The sequence below is a fragment of the Etheostoma spectabile genome, chromosome 18 (assembly GCF_008692095.1).
Source record: "Etheostoma spectabile isolate EspeVRDwgs_2016 chromosome 18, UIUC_Espe_1.0, whole genome shotgun sequence".
In the NCBI taxonomy this organism is placed as follows: Eukaryota; Metazoa; Chordata; class Actinopteri; order Perciformes; family Percidae; genus Etheostoma; species Etheostoma spectabile.
In genome coordinates, this window is record NC_045750.1 from 6257694 (window position 1) to 6281778 (window position 24085).

The 24085-nt window shown below is 37.6% G+C and overlaps 3 protein-coding genes across 6 annotated transcripts in view; 1 reads left to right on the forward strand and 2 right to left on the reverse strand.

The window, feature by feature from the left end:
- On the reverse strand, window positions 1–17412 carry knl1 (kinetochore scaffold 1). 2 transcript variants are annotated; one of them, XM_032543730.1, is made up of 32 exons: window positions 17373–17412; window positions 16261–16295; window positions 16002–16038; window positions 15847–15909; window positions 15594–15676; window positions 15454–15509; window positions 15347–15368; window positions 15143–15186; window positions 14987–15039; window positions 14168–14861; window positions 13965–14017; window positions 13150–13798; window positions 12815–12867; window positions 12509–12561; window positions 12300–12445; window positions 8257–10181; window positions 7402–7531; window positions 6784–6842; window positions 6592–6690; window positions 6385–6500; window positions 4950–5040; window positions 4649–4765; window positions 3077–3164; window positions 2845–2907; window positions 2713–2752; window positions 2523–2627; window positions 2177–2277; window positions 1929–1994; window positions 1650–1759; window positions 1349–1470; window positions 1006–1131; window positions 1–873 (listed from the first exon to the last, which is right to left on the reverse strand). In XM_032543730.1, exons 2-32 carry the CDS (start codon window positions 16287–16289, stop codon window positions 777–779), a joined length of 5490 nt encoding a protein of 1829 aa, XP_032399621.1. In that variant the 5' UTR covers window positions 16290–16295; window positions 17373–17412; the 3' UTR covers window positions 1–776. The 2 variants fall into 2 exon arrangements, with proteins under 2 accessions (XP_032399621.1, XP_032399620.1); XM_032543729.1 differs by lacking the exon at window positions 17373–17412 and adding an exon at window positions 16996–17231.
- knstrn (kinetochore localized astrin (SPAG5) binding protein) lies at window positions 17271–20332 on the forward strand. 2 transcript variants are annotated; one of them, XM_032543740.1, is made up of 9 exons: window positions 17271–17291; window positions 17792–17876; window positions 17995–18127; window positions 18211–18240; window positions 18325–18424; window positions 18568–18682; window positions 18771–18832; window positions 19958–20032; window positions 20144–20332. In XM_032543740.1, the coding sequence occupies exons 2-9, from the start codon at window positions 17855–17857 to the stop codon at window positions 20270–20272; spliced, it is 666 nt and encodes a 221-aa protein (XP_032399631.1). In that variant the 5' UTR covers window positions 17271–17291; window positions 17792–17854; the 3' UTR covers window positions 20273–20332. The 2 variants fall into 2 exon arrangements, with proteins under 2 accessions (XP_032399631.1, XP_032399630.1); XM_032543739.1 differs by lacking the exon at window positions 17271–17291 and adding an exon at window positions 17497–17515.
- LOC116706750 (adhesion G protein-coupled receptor G3) overlaps window positions 19402–24085 on the reverse strand; it is a 12763-nt gene continuing 8079 nt past the window's right edge. For both annotated transcript variants that reach the window (XM_032543731.1, XM_032543732.1), the window contains exons 15-18: window positions 22821–23089; window positions 22624–22717; window positions 22257–22534; window positions 19402–20979 (exon numbers count right to left, since the gene is read on the reverse strand). In XM_032543731.1, coding sequence (XP_032399622.1) covers window positions 20801–20979; window positions 22257–22534; window positions 22624–22717; window positions 22821–23089 — 820 coding nt within the window. In that variant the 3' untranslated portion in view covers window positions 19402–20800. The remainder of the gene's footprint in view (window positions 20980–22256; window positions 22535–22623; window positions 22718–22820; window positions 23090–24085) is intronic.

Here is a 24085-nt window from a genome sequence, read left to right on the forward strand (position 1 = left end):
TCCTGGCAACACATTTAATACAAGCAAACAATGGCACACAAAAAAGTTTCAAATTACTTTTTCTTTTTTAAATGTATGTACATTCATTTTATTTTCCTAAATTGTAAAGAAATCATAGGAACTGGTGGATTAGCATTATGAACCAAACAGCAAAATATTTACTTACATTCAATGCTACAAAATGTGACTATACTATGTACACAGTAAGCAAAACAAAGTACTTTAACCATGTTCACCATCTGGAAGCTGCAGTTTCTGCACATGAGAGAAGTGAAAGACTGCGATTGCTCTTACTAATAAAAGGCAGGAATCTGTGAATGAGTACGTCCCGTCTCACATATGTGGTGACCCACACGTAGTAAAGATGTCACGGGCGGCGTGCTGATGTACGTTAGTAAACATGGAGGCAACTGTTCACCACTTTTGTGTGAATAAGCTATGGCTGCCCCCTGAACTTGACATGTTCAATATTAATAAACTGGAAATAAAGCTAAGCTAACACAAAAAGAAATACTCCGGGCTCAGGAATTCATGGACTTAATTAAAACCAATTCTGTAAAACTGTATTCTAGCAACTTAAACAGGCATGCTGTTCCGTTGAACACCGATAATTTAATTTCACCAAGTATTTATAACAAAATGCAAAAAAACAATAACAGTCTTGCAACCTGTACACATTATTTATTTACTTAAAAGCCAGTTATGTGTTAAAGATTTTCTTTCATAATGTACAAAATTGTTTTTATTACAACTGACTGGAATAAAAAATGTTTGTCTCAATAGAGTAGATTCTCATTTATCTTTTTGACGATCTTTGTCAGGAGGTTCTTGGATGGACTGAACGACGACGCAATCTCCTCAATCTGTTGGATCCTGCAAATACATGCAAATATATATATGGATATTTTATTTTAGGTGCTTTTAAAATTGCATTTCCCTCTACCCAAAACCCAAGAAAGCACCACTCACTGATTTCTACTAAATGTATTTTTAAGTGAAGCTTACGTTGTGTTCCCGATCATGTTGTTAAAGCTCTTCAACTGGAGGACATAGGGCTGGTCGATCAAACTCACAGAGAAGATCACCTCAAACTCGGAAAGTGTCTTGAGACTGCTGAAGACAATGTGCACTCTAGAAGAAGAAGTAAAGAAAGGATAGTATTACATAATGTGACTAAGTTTTTGATAACGTGACTTTTTTTCTAGTTTGAAAACAAAACTGGAATATTGTTTAAAACCAATGAAAGAGTTCACATGTGGTTTTAATGAACTATACAGTTTCCATACAAATTAAGTAAGGGCTATAAAACTGCAAGCACAGGCTATTCTTTTTGGGGAGGAGTTCTTACTGAGTGTCCACACAGCTCATGTTGAGAATATTGAGCCTCACACTTCCCCACGTTTTCAGCCGACGCAACTCCTCTCCCAGCTGACGACAGCGACTCACCACCAGGCTCACGTCATGGAGCAGCTACATCAACAGGACAGACAGTTGAGAGTTTCAGTGTAGCTAAAATGCCACAATCCGAGAACATACATTTGAGACAGAACACTATGGGTCTACTGACATAAAAAACTTAAACAAGTACACAAGTACAACATGAAGCTGCACAATTGCCCCTCTCTCAACACATCTCCACTGACACCTACCTTTGGAACATGTCTGCTCGTTGGATATTTCTCCACCCAGTCAGTGTGTCCCTCGATGTACTGAGAGAGCAGTCTGTGAACAAGGCGGGCATTACCCTCCGTCTTTTCATCTAGTCGGAAACAAAAATGTACAGTAGTAGTTAATATTCATCTGACACCTGAGATTTGAGCTCATGATTATCTGAACACACAATATGCATCACACAGATTCTGACAAAATGATTACTCATGGATGGCATACTACCTTGTGGATTTATTTATTTATTTTTTTACACTCACCATCAAGTTGAAGACTCAATGTGATGTACGATATTTTCCTCTCACACTGAATATCAGCATCATTTCCTTCAAAAACAAAACAGGTGAATTTATTCATTGTAAAATAAAAAACACACAAGTCCGAAAGTGCAACATGCTTCACATTTTCAGCCTTAGAGACCACCACGCCGAAGGCTTTGGAGCATGTCGACTGCTAAAGAACAATTCACTGCTTACTCACTCTTGGGTGTCTGTTGAAGACCACTTACCATTGGATTTTTCATACACCAACTGTAGAATCAAGGTCTCATAGAGGAAAGTGTAGACACTGCAGTTGTCTTTCTTCTCCCCAAACTTCCATTCATTTATCCTGAGGTACGAAATGTGCAAAAATAGGTTTTTACACTATTATGTTTGTGTAAAAAAGAAGCTAAAAACAGAGCAATGTAATTTTGTCAAGACTGACAAAAATGTACTACTGGCCCTCATTTAGTGACAGTTGAGGAGAGTAACGGAGAAAACACTTTAAGGTTCGGCTTAAGCAGCTTTTTTTTTTGAATGAGGACCAACGTGTAAGACTTAAGATCTGGAAACCCATTAAAATCAGAAACTGACATATGCAGCGCGGTGAGGTGGGTCTCAAGGTTGCTCGTCTCCACTTTCAGCCTGTTCAGTTTATCGGACGTCCGCTGCTTCTGCATCTCCAGTTCAGATGTTTGTCTGTGGCAAAATCAAAGAAAAGAGTAGTAAACCTTTCTAAAATTAAAAGTGTCTAAACATGAAAAACACATTATTCTCAACTCACCGGTTATTATCCTCCAAAGCCTCGGTGACTTTTTGCATTTCTGTAAAAACAACAAAATGCCAATAACGTATTAAAGTCAAGGAAATATAAATGATTGAACAAATAAATGAAAGAAGTGGCATCACAAGTTACCTTCCTGACGTGATTTCAGACTTGGTTGGTCTTCAAAGCCTTTTTCTTCAACTGCAATAAGTTCTAATGGACAGACAGAGGTGTTTACAGCGGTTTCACCTTCTAGTCTGCTTGTCCCTTATCAACACACCAACACAGCCTGATTTATCACAGGTCTGAATCATTAGCCCATTTATAAAGACAAGGTAGCAACTGGAAAACCACAAGCCATTTTTCCCCACAGTAGTCATACCTGTTTCTAATTCACGAATACAGTCGTCCAAACTTTTTATCATCCCATCTGCTTCCTCAATCATTCCTCTCGCCTTCTGTTGCTCCTTCTGAAAAGATGAAATATGTCTTTAAAGCTTCTCCACACAGGCAATTTACAGAGAGTATGTCTGGACCACACTATATCATTTACAGAGAGCCAACATCTCCCCCCAGAGCATGCATTTGGTGCGACAGTGGAAGAAACCTTGAACAGGTGGACGGCCAGGGGTGGGAGAGAGATAGATATGCATAGCAACTACAATTACACCCAACTATCATATTTATAAAAAAATATGACCAATAAATGTATAGCAGTGGGTATAATGTAACAACATGATACACAGTGGCAATTGTAGTAACAGTAAAGATAAGCCGAGAGCTTAGACGGGAGTTTGTTTGGTTACAAATCTTCACCTACCAATAACGGGGTTTCTTTGAGTCACATGTAAGACTTTTAAAAACCTTTATGATTGAAAAATAAGACCTATAGCACAACATAAATTTACAACGCAACATCCCAACAGTACTTTCAAAGTATATAAAATTATTAAAATTGAATAAAAGCAACACGGAGTAATAAGGATTGTATATATATGGCATAATTAGATAACATTGCAGAATAAAACAGTTTTGTGAGCATTAGAGGTAGCGTTACGTGGTTGTAGGAAAATTTAAGACCAGTTTAAAAATGATCTAAAACCTAGAACACAGTACCTTTGCGAATTTAAAGTGCTCATATTATGCTCATGTTTAGGTTCATAAATGTATTTAGAGGTTTTAGCAGAATAGGTTTACATGGTTTAATTTTCAAAATACACCATATTTTTGTTGTACTGCACATTGCTGCAGCTCCTCTTTTCACCCTGTGTGTTGAGCTTTCTGTTTTAGCTACAGAGTAAGGCATCACACTTCTGTTTTGTTGTTGGGAGTCAGACATGCGCAGTATCTAGGTCAGCACTACCAGCCAGTCAGAAGCAGAGCATGAGGGCGGGCCACGCTAGCAGCTAGGCGACCATTAATACGTGTGTTACAAAAGGACGCACGCACGTTCGTCACGGAAGTAAAGACTGGACTACAGTAGAGCTGTTTGGAGCAGTTTGTGAAAAGTGTTTTCTGTTGGAGATGGTAAGTCCCTTTGGGGGTGGACTTTGGGCTTTTGCACTTTGTAAACCTATAACGAAGACAAATAAGAATTTATAACACAATAAAGACAAAAAGCATAATATGACCATTAAGACTTTAAATGACTAAAATTTAGATTTTTAAATTTTAGTTGGGGGTTTGGTGCCTTGCTCAAGAGCACCTTGGCAGTGCCCAGGAGGTTAACTGGCATCTCTCCAGCTAACAGTATGGGGATTGAACCAGCGACCCTCTGGTTCCCAACCCAACTCCCTACTGAATGAGTTACTGCCACCCCCAGCCAGATTAATCAACCAGATTAACTTTAAAAAAAAAAAAAAAAAACTGTGTAAGTGTTTAGAACCTTTACTCTTACATGCCCTCAAAAGATCCCTGATGTTTTCATTCAGTATAGCTGTGTGAAGGATCTTACCAGATTAGCCTGCAATAGATTGGAGTACAACACCTCCTTCATTTCATGCGACTGAACTTTGCTCAACTTTCTGAACCGGTTATGTCTCTCTTTTAGTTTGGCACCAAAGGATTTGACCTGTGAATTTAAACAGACACAGTGAGGGGCAGATCATTATGCTACATCTACAGAATCAGCAAAAGGCATCCACTAAATTAAAAAACATTTTTTCCTTTCAACAAAATGACAATCATTCTTAACATGTCACAAAAATCAAAAAATTGCAATTTGAAAAAAGTACATTGAGTTATCCTTTTAATACCTCTTTGTCTGAAAAATGTCTCACTTCTTCCCACAAAGGTCTATTAACAATCTTCAGTGGTTTGTCTAGGTCCCGCATTGGCTCCTTCAACCTGGGGAGAGAACAAAACAGACCTGCTTTAGAACTTCAGTTGTTGGTTAGCACCCATTTTTAACTTCTAATAACAGTATCTACCTATGCCACGTTAAAATTTATTCTTTAATTTTTGGCACACTGCCAAACAACATATGCTGCTTTTAACTACTTCCTGCTGGAAGTTTTCTTTACTCTGAATTAAAGTGGCCATGCCTGACCTAAAATGACACATCTGTCCTCGCACCTCTCAGCGAAGACCACCAAGTGACATTCAGCTACAGCCGGCAAACTACTAAAGCTGACAATCTTCATCTATAATAAAATTAAAATTCCATTTGATATTTTTTTAATATTTCAAATAATTAATGCACAATTGCAGCCTGTTAAATAATATGTACTACAATACTTAGGCTTATTCTTTGTCGATGTCACTACAGCTTGTGGTTGTTACACGTTCTGTCCACTAGAGGGACTGCTTCGCATTGAGAGGACCTGTGCGCAACTTTGTTTCAAAACAAATAAACAAACATAACTGAGTAATGAAACACTATCTAACAAGTGTAGTGAAGCGCCTGTGGTAAAGGCTAACAGAGCTAGGATAGCACAATGACATGTTAGAAAGCACAGCTGAAACCATTTGTCATAAACTATGTAAGTATCCAACAATGCTAACTACATTAATAACCAAGCGAAACGGTGCTGTCACTACTATTTTAATTGTTTATAAGCAACCTGCGTGTTGCAGATTGTCACTTTACTGAGAATACAGCTGTTAGAAGGTAATGTATGAAGTGGAAGCTAACTGACAGCTGTAGGGCAGCTGACATTAACTTTAGCTTTCTCCATGAAGCCCCCAGCTAACGCTAGCTAAAGTTACTATACCTCGCGACGCAGCTAGAAAACAAGAACGAGCCAACTAATGTTAACATCGGTGGATGTCAATTTTAAAGTCATGTTAAAACTATTTCCCGTCCTCGCGATTTCCAGCCGCAGCCTGTCACTCCCCATTATACTAACTTTACTCGCTACGTAACATTAACTCCATAATGTTGTACTAACATTACTCTGTACATAAAGTTATCTTAGACACAATGCCTTGTTTCTCACTACGGCTAATTTAATGTTCATAACAAGTGACATGAGTGACGCATCCAGGTAGGCCAAAGCGAGAAAAGAGAGGATAGCTAACGTAAAATTTTTGACTTATAACAAAGTTTGACTTTTCCACTGTCTTTTTATTAATGTTTAACGCTTTTCTTTCAAAAACATTTGTGTAAGGGCCAGTAAAAATTTACGTTGGGCAAAAAATACCTTAACGTCAAACCCTGTAAATGTGTTATGAAATCTTGACTGTACACACCCCTCCACCATCTCTGTAAGGTTGAGGACATCTGTCTCATACACCATCTGTTTAGGAAGGTTGATGTGCCGGTCTTTCAATAAATCCATCGATGTGCGATCTGTGTCTGACAAAAGCTGCAAAAAAAGAAAAGAAAAAAAGGCAAGTAATTACATTTAGTCATTGTTTTTCATACATTCTTTTTAATATCAATGAAAATTAACTTACTCTGCCAGGAAGGATGCTTTGCCGAGGATTATGGATGACAAAGTCTATGTTGAAGAGTTGAAAGAACTCTAACAATGTAATGGTGCCATCACTGAGTTTCTGTAATCAAAACATTGAAGGCATAAATCACCCGCATAAAAAATAAATGAATATTTCAAAGATGTATTTTTTTTATTAAATATGTTAATATACCCTCTGAACATCATTGGCGTAGTCTTCTAGCTGGGATTCAAACAGGCTTTGTTTGTAAGCTGGAAAAATAAAAACAATTGATTTTCAGAATTATGTCAGGAAGGAACCACTAAACAAGGATGTTTATACCAAGTCAAATTTAAGACCATTGCAAATTAAATTCAAGACCTTTTATCAAAACCTCAACTGAGCCCTTAATTCGAAAAAAAGTTTTTTCAAACCAATCGCTAAACTTGCACTTCCCCGAAGCTAAAGAACAGTACAGTTTTATGTCTATGGTACAATCCAAAGACTTGCGCCAATAACACAAAAGCTGATTGGCTGCAATACAAATTGCATGTTGGTCTCATTTGTAGTTGTAATATATCAAAATTATATTTGGACGAGCAAAAGAAAGTACAACTACAACAATAGGAATAAAAAATAAAAAAAAGAGCATCTGAGGTAGCGTTGCATGGATGTAGGAAAACGAAGACAAGTTTAAAATGATTTAAGACATAGAACACAAAACATTTAGCAAATTTAAGACTTTTAAAAGGCCTAACATTTTTATTTTGCAATTTTAGAATTTATAAACCCCCGCGAAAACCCTGTGCACCAAGTGAGTTCATAACTTACTTGATTCAAATGTAGCTTCACATCTGATGCTGGCTGTGTGACTGCTGTTGGAGTAATCTGTGGTCTGTGTAGTCATGCTTGGAACTGTAGTAACGTTGCTGTCACACTCCACAACGTGAGACGGAAATCCCTGGCAACAAATACGACAAAGAGGGAAAATAGAAAACAATAGACAAGAAAGTGTAATGTAATATACTAAAACTTCTCAAATAAAAGGTTGGTATTCAAGTGAAGAAGTGAACTACTGATGGTCTGCTTATGATATGTAACAGATTTGTTTGCAGCCATAGCAAATAACCCCTATATTTCCATTTTATTCCTGTTAATTCCTATGGAAAGAAATTTTGAAACCATAATTGTATCTACTCTGTTTCTAAGTGCGAATGAATTACCATCAATGAAGATCAACAATTCCTGACGTTTTTTTTATTTTTTATTATTAATTATTAATTATTATTATTATTATTATTATTATTAATTATTATTATTATTATTATTATTAACTAGACACAACTGGTAATAGTTAGTAAATACAAACCAAATAACTTTTAGAGAAGAAGAGCAACATATTGGTGAGAATAACATGACTATGTATTAATGGAATCAGTGCTGAGGAACTGTACACAATCCTAAAATTATCAAGACCACAGGTAAACATGGAGGAAGTATTGAGCTTGCATCAACAGGAAATTAATCAGTGAATAATAAATAAAAATCAATACATTTATCAGGAAAAAGGGAGGTTTCTCACTATAATGTGATGGATATACTTTTAAGGAGATAAAGGAATATAAAGAAAAGTTAAGGTAAATAACGACCCTCTCATTATTTGAGAACATAAAATACTTGACCTACCATTTCAACATCAGAGGTCGCCACGGTGGATACCTTCAGTCTCTTCTCATCCTCCACATTATCTGCTGGCAAAGGTCTCTTTTTTCCACTGGCGGCACTAATCAAGTCCTTTTCATATACATCTTCCTCTAAAAGCTCATCCATGTTGAACTCTTGGGAAGCCTTCACTTTTTCAGTGGCTTTCTGAGGACTCGTTATGTCCAAAGTTTCAGACATACCTTCATAGCTACCAAGCTCTTCATTATAAATATCGCTCATATCATGGTCAAAGTTGCTCAGTTGATGAGAAACATTGACTGGAACTGTGCTTTGGCCTTTGTCCACAGAATTCCCCTTCTTTGAATTATCCGGTTTGCTTTTTTGGGGGAGTTTTGCCTTAAAAATTCCCATTGACAGTCTTGACATAAGTTGTTTGGTCTTCAAGTTGAAAGGAGTTGTAGTAGCAGAGGGTTGTTCTCCTTGCATAAGACATTGAGCTTGTGTATTTTCTTCTGTGTTTACCAAACCCATCTCAAGTTGAGGCTCTGTTACAGGTAGGGATTTGGTTTTGTCGTTTGAGGTTTTGTCCATGTCCCGTTCTAGGTGAGGCAAGGGTGCTGTGCGGCTGTCCATAGCGATAGTATCAGGAGCTGTACTCACCATGTGACTCAAACGCCTTACTTTTGACTTAAGATCGGCTAGACTCATCCGTCTGGACTTTTGTGAAGGTGCGGTATCAATATCATGGTCAACAGCACAGGGTGAACTCACCATCTTCTGTGATAAAGTACAAGATAGATTTTTTGATTTGGGTTCCTTACTGGTGCCAGTTTCATTTGAGTCAGGAGAATCAGGAAGGTTTGGGATTTCCACTCCTCCTGGGTTGGATGATCCCAGTGCTTCATTTCTCTGTTGAGGAGTTGCCTCGGTTTTCTTCAAAAGGTCAGGATTGGGGTACATGTCCTGTGAGGAAGAAAGGCATTGAGGCAGCTCACCTGTATACGTTTGTCCTAAAATGCCGCCAGTTTGAGCTTCAGTCATGTTCATGCTCACGCTCATATCGTCCTCTGGACTTTCTGTCATGGTTTTATTTGCTGGCCTCTCCAAGACAGCTGAAACAAAACCTAAGGCTACCTTTTCAGTATCCACAACAGGCTTCTGTGTTTTAAATTGGTCCAGTAAGTTATCTGTGTCTTCAGTTTCTTGAGGGGACAGTGCAGCAGGAGCCACTGCTCTGGCCCAGGGGTCACTCATCTTACATAGGGAGTTTTTAAACCCTGGATCCAAAGTGTGTGCGGACAAAGATTGGTGGCGCGGATGATCCGTCTTCTGTGCAGATAAAGGAAAATCAGCGTCTTTATGGGTGAATAAAATATTAGAATCATGGTAAAGAAGTGATTCTGATACTGAATTGCTGTCAATATTTCCAGCGAGACATTGGGTCACATCCATAGCTGCATCATTGTCAGTGAACCTCGTTGTCTTCTCGTCAGCAGGTAAAATTACCTCATCTTGCTGTGACTGCGGTTTTAAATCGGTGGCAATGTTCACAGTGTGACTTCTTGTCACATCCATAGCGGCATCAGTTGTGTTGAATCTCATGGTTCTCTCTCCACGAGCAGGTAAGGAGTCCACATTTTGCTGTGACTGCGGTTTTAAATGGGTGGCGATGTTTACAGTGTGACTTCTTGTCACATCCATAGCTGCATCAGTTGTGTTGAATCTCATGGTTTTCTCACCACAAGCAGGTAAGGAGTCCACATTTTGCTGTGACAGCAGTTTTAAATCAGTGGCAATGTTTACAGTGTGACTTCTTGTCACATCCATAGCTGCATCAGTTGTGTTGAATCTCATGGTTTTCTCACCACAAGCAGGTAAGGAGTCCACATTTTGCTGTGACAGCAGTTTTAAATCAGTGGCAATGTTTACAGTGTGACTTCTTGTCACATCCATTGCTGCATCAGTTGTGTTGAATCTCATGGTTTTCTCTCCACGAGCAGGTAAGGAGTCCACATTTTGCTGTGACTGCGGTTTTAAATGGGTGGCGATGTTTACAGTGTGACTTCTTGTCACATCCATAGCTGCATCAGTTGTGTTGAATCTCATGGTTTTCTCTCCACAAGCAGGTAAGGAGTCCACATTTTGCTGTGACTGCGGTTTTAAATGGGTGGCGATGTTTACAGTGTGACTTCTTGTCACTTCCAAAGCTGCATCAGTTGGTGAATCTCATGGTTTTCTCTCCACAAGCAGGTAAGGAGTCCACATTTGCTGTGACTGCAGTTTTAAATCGTGGCATGTTCACAGTGTGACTTCTTGTGACATCCATTGCTGCATCAGTTGTGTTGAATCTCATGGTTTTTTTTTCTTTTTCCCAGCAGTAGGAGTCCTTTTGGCTGTGACTTGCTTTTTTAAAATCTGCAAGGGTTCAGTTGGACTTCTGTACATCCATTGCTGATCATTTGTTGAATCTCTTTGTTTTTCTCTCCCGGCAGGTAAGGATCCCATTTTGCTGTGATCGGTTTTTTTAAATGGGATTTTCGTGTGATTCTTGCCCTTCAAAGCTGCTCAGTTGTGTTTTGAATCTATGGTTTTCTCTCCACAAGCAGTAGATCCCATTTTGCGGGGTTTTCTGCAGTTTTAATCATTTTATGTTTCACAGTTGATTCTTGTGAATCATTGTTCTTGTTTGATCTCATGGTTCTCTCTCCCGCAGTAAGGGTCCACTTTTGCTGTGACGCGTTTAAATGGTGGCGATGTTTACAGTGTGCTTCTTGTCACATCTAGTTGCATCATTTGGTTAAATCATGGTTTTCTCTCACGGCAGGTAAGACCACTTTGCTGTTGCAGCTTTTTTTAAAAATCAGTGGCAATTTGTTTACATGTGACTCTGTCCCCATCCATAGTTGCATCATTTACAGCATCTTGGTCCTCTCACAAGAAAGGTAACAATTCCAGTTTTTGTAGAGGGCAGTGCAAATCACTGCAAATTTTCAGTGGACTTGTGCAATCCATACAGGAAATCGTCGGGCAGTAAACCCCATGTTTTTCTCTCACATTTTTCCATTTAAATTTGCCCTGAGGAGACAAACCGTAACTTTTATTAGGACATTAACATTATTTTAAAATCAAAACTTTTTGCCGTTTCAGTGCCACCATCCATAATTGGTCCTCTACCCCTTTCTAAAGCAAAGTAAAACTAGTGAGATCACTGTTGTTCTTTACACCCTAACAAATGTGTTTATTTTGGGAGATGGGAATAAATTTATGTTTCTGTGGAAGCTCTACAGAGAGCTTTCACCCTAGCCTACATAAGTGGACTGAAGTCTAAAGATGCAATATTCAGGACAAGTAGGCTGTATGGTGATTTGTTCAGAACACAAATGCGCAAAAGATCCAATTGAGCAAAGCTTTAAGCTCACCTGATTTCGTTGCACCAATGAGGTATCCATACCTGAATGTGAAGATGGAAAATAAGTAAGAAGCAATTCAAATAAAAACTCAAGACGACCCCAATTCCAATATTTAAGAATTATTAAACTGAATCAAAGCACTCAATGGGTTTTTCTTATTTTGATCCTTACAATTTCTGTTCTGTTGCCTTAGCTGTCAAAACATTTCAAGGGATTGGTGTTTCCATACCTTTAGGGAATGTTTCCAGTGTTTTATTGTTCTGCTGTTGTGAAGTCATCTCTGCTTTCTTTAAACTATCACTTTGGGGGTAAATGTCTTGTGTGGGGAAAAGACAGTGAGGAGTATCATCTGTATCTGTGAGTTCTAAAATGTGGCCTGTTTGAGCTTCAGTCATGTCCATGCTTACATCATCTTCTGGACAGATTGTCCCTCTGTTTGATGAGTCTCCAAAGCTGTATTGTGCAGCTGTAGGGGTCATCCTTTTGACCACAGGATTAACACCGGGCCCACTTGGTTCTGAGAGGCTCTTATTAAAGCTTGGATCCACACTGCGTGCTGATGAAGACCTGTTTCTAGGCAGACCACATGTCTCATCTTCTTGTTTCTTACAGGAAGACCTAATCCTGCAATATTTACAGTGAGGCACTGGGACTTATCCATAGAGGTATTATTTGCAGTAAACTTAAAGGTTTTCTCTCCAGATATAGCCAAACGGTCCACATTTTGAAACGATTGCAGCTCGAAACCAGTGGCAATGTTAACAGTGTGACTTTGTGTCACATCCATAGCTGCATCAGTTGTGTTGAATCTCATGGTTCTCTCTCCACAAGCAGGTAAGCAGTCCACATTTCCATCCATACATGCAGAAAACCTCTCAGGTTTCTCTCTGCAGTCATCTTCGGTATCAAATTTAACCTGTGGAAGACAAAAAACACTGTCAATTGTACAGCTATTATAACACACATTGATCTTGATATGAATTTTAAATTAGCATTCCTAATTCACTATTATTAAATGAAAATATAGTATTCTACCATTTCTAAAATAAATAAATGCAATCACTGTGATTCTGCATAACTTGGTAAAATGTTTTTATTTAAGGTAAATCAGTATATGACAACACATTAAAGACCAAATGCAACTCTAAAAACTTAGTCTTTGAGTTTACCGGATTTCTTTCCACCTTTGTCTTCAAAGATGGCTTCAATGCGGTCTCCATACCTATTATGTGAAGGGGATTCAATAAAAAGGGAAATTAGCTAAATCAATCATTCCCAGATTACACCATTTTACATATAATGAACTAAATTAATTTAGAAGTTGTTCTTAGTCCTTAACATGTTATAAAATATGTTTTAAAGTACGTACATCATTGACATAACCAAAAGATTTATATTTTTGTTCAAATGTTTTGGTTAATGATCTCATTTCAAGTTTCAACAAGTTTTATAGACTACATTTGAGGGGGGGAAAAAAAGAGAGGAAGGTTTGTAGTGCCCTTACCCGCACAGTTAGATGACCCCAGTGCTTCGCTGTTCTTCTGTCCTGAAGTCATCTCTTGTTTCTTCAGACCTTCACAGCGGGAGTACATTTCTTGTGTGGGAAAATGACACCGGAAAGGATCATCTGAGGCGGTGGGCCCTATTATGCGGTCCGTCTGAACTTTAGTCATATACGTGCTCACATCATTTTCAGGACTGATTGTACTTCCATTAAATGATTTTTCAACGCTCCTGGATGTAATGAGGGACTGACTTACTTTACAAACATTACTTCGAAGCTGGAACAGGGAGCTGTTGATGTCAACAGTTTCCTTAGAGGATGCTGCAGCAGAAGGTATCGCTCTGGCAATCGCAGGATTACCACTGGAGGCGCCTGGTTTAGAGAGACTTGAAAGGAAGTCTTCAAATCCTAGATCCATAGCATTAGCTGACAAGCCAGGCGCACCACCCGCCTCATGCTTTCTCTCCTCCAGAGATGAAGCATTGTCCATTTTTCCAAGAGTGTGAACAATATCCAAGTTTTGGTTCGGAGGTGGTAATAAACTACTGGCAATGTTGACCGTATGACTCTGAGTCATATTCATAAACTCATCACCTGCAGAGAACATTATTGTTTTCTCTTTGCAATCATTTTCTGTATCACAGTTGGCCTGAAAAAGAAAATACATTAAAGAGCATTAAAATAACATTATGAAAACTAAACTAGTTAGTTTCAGTTAATGTCGGTATGACACAGAAGGATTATTTTCAGACTTAAAACTTTGGCAAGATAGGAAATTCACTGTAACAGAAAAGTCAACTATTTATAAAACTCACCTTGTGTCTTCGATGGGAAGCATGTACAGCCGGATTCTTCAAAGATGTCATATCTATATTTGGAAATTGAAATGTAAGATGCGACTTGAACTGTATTCAATCATAAGTTGTAAATAATATCTGCATCCCCAAAAAACACAAGACATTACTAGTACTACTGACTAAATCAATAATCAGTTATTAGTTGATGCAAAATTCAATACCTTTAGGGTTAAAGGATGCCAGCGTTTTACTGCTTTTCTGCTGTTTGGTCTTCTCTGCTGTCTGTAACACTCTGTTGTCAAAGCGGGAGTACATTTCTTGTGTGGGAAAAAGACACTGGAAAGGATCATCATCATCATCAGTGAATCCCAGCATGCAGTCTGCCTCAGGTTCTGTCATATCCATGCTTATATCATCTTCTGGACAGAGTGCACTTCTGTAAGATAATTCACCAATCTTCTTGGATGGATTAAGTGACTTCTCCATCACAGCTGAAACTGAAGTTGGAGCTTGGTTTTCTTTATCCACATCAGCCCTTTGGGTTTTAATCTGTGCCAGAGAGCGGTTTGCTTCTTCAGAGGGTGCAACAGGAGCATGCTTTGTTCTTGTGACGACCAGGCTAGGGCTGGGGCTACTTTGTTTAGAGTGACTGTCAAGGAAGTTTTCAAATTCAGTGTCCAAAGAAGGCACCGATGAGGATACATTTCTCGCCATGGATCCATTATTCACACTGAACATTGCCGTTTTCTCTCTTCTAGAGGGTAAAGGGTCATAGTTCTGGAGGGAAATATCTCCAAGTAATTCTGCATCACCGGCAATGTTTATCGTGTGACTGTGGGTCATGTCCATGAATTCATCATTTGTAGAAAACATCACGGTTTTCTCCCCTAAGCCACCCACAGTATCAAAGTTGACCTGGTGAACAGTACACAACTATCAAGTTTTACATCATCTCTCATGAACATTATAATGAAGCATTCTAATAATATATTACATACAGTCATAAGAAAGCATTTTAACCAAAGTGACTTCAAGCTCACCTTATGCCCTTGTTGAGAAGCATGTAGAGGAGCATTCAATAGAGTTTCCATTCCTGAATTTCAAGAATTGAATTTAGTAAGTCATCTTACACTGTAACAGATAGTGTGAGCATGTGTTAATAGTTGTCTGAATTAAAAAAAAAAAAAGTATCCTACCTGTAATTGGTTGAATCCCATCTTCAGTGAGGGCCACCTGGACCCTTATGAAAGGAAACACACGACATTGCTGTTGTTAATACAGAACATTTTGACTGGTTTGGTAAGAATACAAGTCAAAGATAAGCATTTAAAATCAACGGTTTTGTCCATGCTAGTGAGGTCAACAGCTAAATATGTAGCTCAAAGATCAAGTCACCTTACCGATTGTTTGTGGCTGCCGCTGCTGTGAAATAACAGAGGACAAATATTACAAGGTTTTCATATATATATAGTGTATCTTTGTTTATCACATGGTCATACATACTTACTTGTCATTATTAACTCTTGTAAAGGATTTTTGGCAGGAGAGGCATTTTTTCCATCCCTGGAAAAGATAAAATACCAATTAGGTTTAAAAGGCCAGTGCCCTTGAGGAAAATTAAGCATGACTTGTTTTCTAGTGTCTCACTTTGAGAACAGGAGAACATTGTTGGCAGGGGCAAAACTGACTCTTCTTGAATTCCTCTTTTCCACTGGTTTAGCACACTCCACCTAAGTGAAAATAAATTAAAAATTCAAACCATAAGAAAAATTGTTACCACTGAATTGTATCCTTAGGGTGAGAATTGATACTTAAAAAATTATAGTATGGTTGGAGCTTAAATTGAATTACATTAAAAATGACCAATTTTACATATACAATGTTTAAGCAGTCTAGTTACCACGTTTTCCTGTTGCACTGGGTCAGAGAATTTCATTGATGATCTCTGTGGAGCTTTTAAAATCTAAAAATAAAGAAAATTGCAGACTTTATGGATCAAGTCACTGATTTGTTTACAGTTTTTATTTTAAAATATAAATTATTTTTAGCACTGACCGAAGAAATGCGCCGCCTGGTGAATCCACTGCCTTCACTGTAACACAGAGGATGAAAACCAGTAATCAGCTCCGGTGAATGTGCATATAGGATATTTATTATTATTATAAACAATGTAAGTCTACCTATCAACCATCAAAATCCCCAAATTAATGTTAATGTCAGGTCTATGGATGGCCTTTAAGTAATCTGCAGTCTGCTTTGAAGTTCAGGCACAACGCTGTGCTTTCTCACAACATATAACATTATTGTCACTCACTCATTCTTGGCAGGATCCAGAGGCTCCATTTTCAACTGTGAACAAAGGAAAACAGAGCTTGATACAGCAACTCACAGATTCTGCCATATATTAGGGCCGGCACAATTTGGGGGAAAATATGAATCACAATTCTCCGACACAATTTTTTTTCATCACAAACTGTGTGTATATGTATGTATGTATGTATGTATGTATGTTGTATGTATGTATGTATGTATGTATGTATGTATGTATGTATGTATGTGTGTGTGTGTGTGTGTGTAGTATCTGTAGATATATTGCAATAACGATATTGAGTCGACATTTCTTGCACCCTTACTACCATATATGATTCAATTATGTGTTAGGATCGACACACAATGAAACGATGGATTCCCCCTTTAACAGCTAACGTCAACTAGCTAACGTTAGACGTTTGATATGTTAACGCCACTTGCACCGCTTATTGTATTTGGAAAATTGCACCGAACTTCATTCAAAAAAATAGGTCAATTTGTTAAACCAAATATGACATAATTTACGTTAGGTGGAAATGCATTTCATTTTTGTCAACAAAACAACTTTCTTTCTAAATATTTAATGACTTCCTATTTATCTTTAATTCATTACAGAAAACAAACTGACGTTAACGTCACTTATTTCACCATAGTTAGCAAGCTAACGCTAACGTCTGTCTGCCACAGACAATATGAACATGGGAAAAAACTGAACAACAAAAAAGCATACAGCGCATACCTTGTAGTTGTAATGAGTTTAATTCCTCGTCGGATACGATTGTGTTCGTCTTACTTTACGTTAACTTAAAATACTTTTCATGTCGCTTATTTTTAGCTCGGTCGATGTGAGAACCTACAAGCTCTAGATAACGTCAACGAGCCTCCCTCGATCAGACGTGTAATGCTAACGTCTTTAGGTTTGAATTTAGCCGCCTCCACGCATGCGCATTCCACTATTCTACTTTCTCGAGTCCGCGACTTCTGTTAGCTAGCTATCGTTAGTGCAGTAAAGCCAGAGACGGTTTAGAGATTTTGGTAAAGTTAACTCAACATATGCAAACACAAAAAAGAATACATACAACGCTTAGCTCGACTTAATCAAGAAATACAAAACACCTGACGACCAGAAGCGAAAAGTAGTTCTCTTCATACAGGAAATAGCGTATTCAAACCGGAATTGATCATAGAGGGCGGGACGTTTTTAAATTGCTGGTCAACCGACTATTGACAAATTTCGTTGCATTAACTTGTCCCGAAAGGTAGGCAGTTCATGTTATGTTATTGAACCATTTCACACATTTGTATTAACGACTAACTAGCACCTAAGATCAGCTTGGTATGTATAAGTTTTGCGCCGAATGTTGTATTTGAAAAGAAGCACCAAACTCAATTCAAAATACGTCCATTTTTATGTTCTCGCAATGTCACATATAGGGTTCGGTAATCCATGATTACGCTCTTGAATCTTTAGAATACCAATAAACAGAACATGTTTGAAGTTGTAGTTGTAGCTTTTCTTCTTTTTCTTCATACAGGTGCCTTTGGGAATTGTTCTGCCTTTCTGGCCTCTTTATTAATCGCACAACAGCTTGTCAGCAATGTCTTCAAAAATTCCAAGAGGTGAGCATGTAAGCTGTGTTTTGGCGCTTTAGTGGTGATGATATTATTGTTTATCTTCATTTTATATAGCTAGTCAAACAAACCTGATGTATGATTGACAATATTCTGTGTTTCCCAGGTGTGCAGTTACCTGCAGGAACAAAAAAACCCGTTCACAAACCTGAATCTAGAGACACAGCAACTGTATCTGCATCAACAAATGCCCAAAAATTAGATGGTATCCTTAAACCTCAAACTGAAAACGTGCCAAAGTAAGACATTTCTAATCAACTCTATACTCTGTTTGCTCTACAGTTGATGTTATTGAATTGCATTTTTCACTTTTGTCTTCCAGAAATGTTGTTGCTCTAAAGGTTCACAAAGGGTAAGACATACATTGCATTGCATGTCCTGAACATATTGTGGGCTTTAGCCTTTTTTCACAACTTTATGTCGCACCTGTCTGTAGGATCTCCACCAGGTATGGGCGACAGGCAGAGGTCAAGGAGCAAAATCAGCATCTGATGGCTACCAATGAGGATCTTCAGAAAAACCTCACAGAGATACAGGTGCAGGGATGGATTTTGATAAAAATGTGTAGGATTGTAACATAACAAAGTATTTTTGTTTATACTCCTCCTGCTGGGAGAAGTTCACTTGTCTTTGTTGTCCACTGCAATTGTACATCATTTCTTTCCTTGTTGTGTTGCAGCAAAGAGTAGCTGAGTTGGAGCTGCAGTACAGTGACCTTGTAAAAGAGAATACAGAGGTACAGAAAAACCTGAAGGACTGTCACGTACTCCTCGTCTCAGCCAATATAGACCCAGGTGAATATGTATTACCATTTTCATAATGTATTTTTTCTTGGCTAAAGTTCACTTGTTGCTTGATGGAAAACATCACATTCATTTTTAGTTTTAGGAGAAAGGGTTGGAGAAGCTTCACGAAACCATGAAGATCAAAGAAAAGAAGTTATGGTGCGTATACTTTATTTCTGTTTACAGTCATGTTTTATTTATCATATGCTTTATCAAACTCACACAAATAACTAACACGTGCACTTGTTATACTATACCACATAACCACACAATAAAAAAAAAAAAAGTGACAAAAAATATATATACTATATTTTATACAGGTGAGACATGGAAAAGTGGTTTTAGAAAGATGTAAATATATTTGGGGCTATCAGGTAGGGGGTCAAGTGTTGCCATGTTAACCTATGGAGACTGACGGCCTGTGGGTCATGAAGGGCACACATTTGGATGTGCGGTGGCCTAACTCACATAAGAACAGAGTGAAATAGAGCCTGACTGATATATCAGGGGGTATCAGTATCTGTACTTATAATGGCCAATAAATGAATACAAAATTAGAACGGACGAAACACCCTTCAATCATGTTATGAGTGTTGGCGTTGTATAGTTTGTCCACCTGAAGGCTCTTTACAATGTCCCTGTTGGCAACTCTTTGATTTTTGTTGTTGTTTTTGTTCAAATGATTTTAGGTTTCATATCTTAAGTTTGTATTTTTATACATTTTATTCACTGTATTATCATATTATTTTAGTAAGGACTCATAAATAACTGCAAACAACTAATGTTTGGGAAATCCGTTCATGTTTTTTTACCATTTCTGGATACATTTTTTAAAATATACATATATCGGCCGATATAGTGGAATATTAGATTTTTAAATAACCAAATATTTGTATCGATATCAGCCTTAGAAAATCCTTTATCACCTGGGCTCTAGAGTGAAATAACATTTTGTACTATAGAAACGTGTATTATTCTAGCTATATAAATGGCATTGTGCATGGTATTTCCATAACTGCAAGATGCGTGCTTCACAATGACGGCAATGAGTTGTTAACTGACATTCACCACGACGTATAGACCCGCAGCAATCTATCTGGAAAAACACTTATATGTACCATATGTTGCCAAATATTGAATACAGATGTATTGTAGGCTGCTAGTGACAAAATATTAGCTTTTAGTGTTTTACAATATCTTTTGTGAATTACGTTTAATTAAAAACGGTTACATTTGTCCTGGTTCTCCCCTATTAAACACACATTTTAATTGTCTCCATTTCAGAGTGTCTCCACAGACCTGCTGAATGAACTAAAAGTGTTTGGAGACACTGCATCACAGCAACGTGCTCGGCTAGAGGTGAGTCACACTCCTTCGTATTTGGCCAATGTAACTTTGCTATTTCTTGTAGTAAATTTAAGGGAGGGTTGGAGTGTGTTTTTAAATGTTCCTCATTTTACACACTTGTAGGAAATCCAAGCAACAATGACAGAACTCACTAAAGCACGGCAACATATGATGCAGGAACGGGAGAACTTTTCCCTGAAGGCTGCTGAAATGGAGCAAGCTCTCAAGGAAGCAGAAGCTCTTTTGTTGTAATAGTAATAACAATTTGTATGTTTTAATGTTTGTGTGACTGAATAAATGATTCTTATATCCTCAGTAATCTTTTCATATTTTAAAGAGTACAAATATGCTTTTAAACACTGCCAGTTCAAATGGGTGGAACAGGTGCGAGTCTATCCGCAACTATAGATATTTTGTATATATGTGGAAGATCAGAGAGCCCTGAACAAGCACTTAATCATTTTAAAAGCATACCATTAAAAATAATCTGTCAAAAAGAAATACAATACATTTTTGCATTACAAAAAAGTTCTAAAAGTCATTAATTAGAAACTGTATGACACCCTTTTATGATCCTTACTGAAGGAAATTGTTCAAGCCAAATTCTGATCCTAAGATTAAATACACAAGTACAAAATAAAAGAGGAGTAATATGGAGTATTGAAGCAATTTCCCTATACATTCTAATGACTATCAAATATGTCGGGAAAGATTCATTTTACAAAGGCATGCATTAGTACACGTTCCAGTTTATTCTTAGTACTTGCTTGTAGTCTCAAGTTACTTCAAGCTGACCTTTTCATTGCTCTTTAGTCCTTTGGGCGGACTAGTGTAGGGGTTCTCAAAGCTGTCCAGGCTGGTTTTAATAGTGTTGACGCTGTTTGAGTTTTTATGATTGCTCGCACCACCGGTTATGTCTCCTGAGCTGGTGTTATAGTAGTAGATGAACAGGAAGAAACCTGCCGGGCAAAGAGAAATGGTCACTCATTGGGACAATTTTAACCTAGAAAATGTAATGCATTATTAGTTTATCGCTACTTTACACTCATTGCTCATGTAGTTGGGTTTTATTTCTTACAGTTATCCATCCTTTTACTTCCATTGAATATGCTTTAATTTGCTTCTCAGGTTTAAATGCAGTTAGTGGTGGAATAATACAATACTGTTGTAATAACCACTGAAACAAAGTAACTGCTGTAGCCAACAAATGTGTTTTTGTTGCATTTCCTCTTGGTGCCAGTAATATAAGCTGTAAACACCTCTATAAAGTTGATATGGCAAACTTGTAAGGAGATACAGAGCAACATTATCATTCATTTGGAGTTGTGTCTCTGGCTACATGGTGTATTAAGTCCAATGTTCACATTCGTTCCCCTAAAGCTGTTGGGCACTACATTATTTTTTACAAGCTAGTCTCTTTTTTGTTCATCTGCCATTTGGTGCTGGGCAGGTAGCAAACAGTGAATTCATGAGAGCATTTTGTTAAACATCTGCCAGCTGCAGCCAGAAATGATGCCAATGAGAGCTGTAAGAGTCAGCCAAAACAGTAAAGTTGCAGACCATAAATTAGGGCGGATTTGGGGGAAAAAAAACAACTGTTTGTCATTATGAGTGAGCCCTTTCACATACAAATGCACATATACACTCAGTGTCCAATTTATTAGGTACACCTGTACAATCTAGTGCAATTAAATGCAAAAGCTCTGCCATAAATTCTACCTTGACAAAGATTATGATCACTTTTTTGTCAAGAATGTGTAAATTATATGTTGAGGTTGTAGTTTGTGATGGTGTTGTAATTGACGACATCATATTGAGAGGTGTTTCTATTTTTTAGCCCTCCCTATTCCTATACATGAGGGAAGCAGAATATTACAAACTACTCTCAGTACAATGTAGTCCAGTACAATACCACCACTAACTATGACCTCAATGCTAAAAAATATAATGAAATATCACCTCTCGTGTCAAAACAATCCGTGAACATTATAAGTATCATAAAAGTAAACTTAACTGCAGAACAGTTGTATTGGATTGTCCAGGTGTACCTCAAAGTGGCCACTAAGTGTAAATATATACATACAATATTTCCCATACAGAGGAGATAATCTGTATGAAGATATTACTTATCCTTTGAGTAAAAATGTACTTACATGAGCAGTTAGTAAAAAGTGGGATTAAACTATTCAAAAAGATACAGATTAATACAGTGAAAAAATATCAAAGTTGTGGAAACCTTGGAAAGAATTGAGGACTGTGAAAATGTAGTACGAGGGGATCCGGAGGGCACCGTAGGCGAAGAAGGCAAACCCCCAAGTGATACCCAGCATGCAACAGAGTCCCAGGATGATTACAATACTTTTGCCATTTGTGCTCTTTTGGTTGGTGTTCGCTTTCTTGAGAAAGAAGAGCCGGGAAAGTATGAGGATGAAGGTAGTGAAGGTGAAGATGAAGACCGAAACATAGTAGCCTATGTTAACAACGTAGTGCACCAAATTGTCTGTTATCCAGCACCTTGGAACAGAAAGACATGTCAGTAAAGGACAAGAAATGTGTCTCTACTGTATTATTCAATATATTAAATATGTAATACACAGACTCACATGGCCACGGTTTGATCACTGTCATTAGTGTGAATGAGTTGTTCACCATATTTTCCTAATATGAGCAGTACAATTCCAACTACACTTGGTAGTACTGTGAATGGAAAATGAAAATTGACCAACAAACCACAGACTTTCAAACGTCATGTCCACATTCAGATCACACCGCAGAAAGTAATGACGTGTACTTTACTCACCCCAACTGACAATGGAGACTTTGAGTATGTAGTGACGGATTACAATCTGGCCCCCGGCATATAGCTGCAAGCAGAGGTGGAAGGCTTGCACAGCAAACCAAGTGAAAGTGGCCAACATGAAGTAATGCATGAGAGCCGCCATGATCTTACAAATCACAGAGCTCTTCAGATTTGCCACATAGCTGTTGATTAGGAAAGCGAAGTTGAGCAGAGACATGGCTGAAACCAGGTGGATGAGAATCGTTGTGGTATTGCTGGCCTTGGTCTTCCTGTTAGGAGACAAAATGAACAGAGAAGTCATGCTATGTTATAGTATTTCTTTTGGGTTCCCATACTTTTATGATTGTAAATAGACAAATTATCATATTTTATATATTTTGAACAAAGAATCAGGCATTTAGTTGAAATGACAATATAGATTTGATAATTAGTACATTTTTGGACTCATATCTTGCAACATTCACTGGTTACAACTTCTCAAACATGGTAATGTTCTGCTTCTTCTTTTGCTTTATATAATTGTAAATTCAATTCAATAAAATTTTTGGACTGTCAGACAAAACAAATTCGAGGTACTTGATTATTTACATTTTCATGAACTTACTTTAGGTATTGTACTTACACTCCACTACTACTATTTTATTTATCCATTATATAGCACTTTTACTTGTGATTGGTTTACAGGTGAAGCTAAAGTAAAGACACTAATTACTTCCTCCACCTCTTTAATCATTGCAATTTATCATTGTCTCATTATTGATATAGTATTAATGGAAAAGGAGTTGATAATGTTAGTCAGACTTGTGATCACAGAAGTCTATTGATAATGTAATAACACGTCAAATTCATCCTTCGATGCAGTGTTATATGCATTATTCGTATAGAATGCAAACTCAGTCATATAAGTATAATTATTTGCAATTGTATGCATAATGCATGTACAGTATATTATATACATAAGATTATCACTACTTTATTGGCCTCTAAACAGTGTTTAAAAGCAAAGGTACGTGTAGCAGTGGTCTTAAGTTATCTCTGTAATCATACTCCGTATGGAAAGAGACAGATGGGATCTTCTTTTATTTTCATAAGGCATTCATTGGGATCATGACAGTTGTTTCCATATTACTCTAACAATGCAGCAACTATTCAACAGTCTCATTTCCCTACTGTGGATTTTTAAAATAACTTACCACAGTGTTTTGGAAAGGAAGGCTTATTTACATAAACTTTCACTACATTAACGGCAGCAAAACAAAAAACAA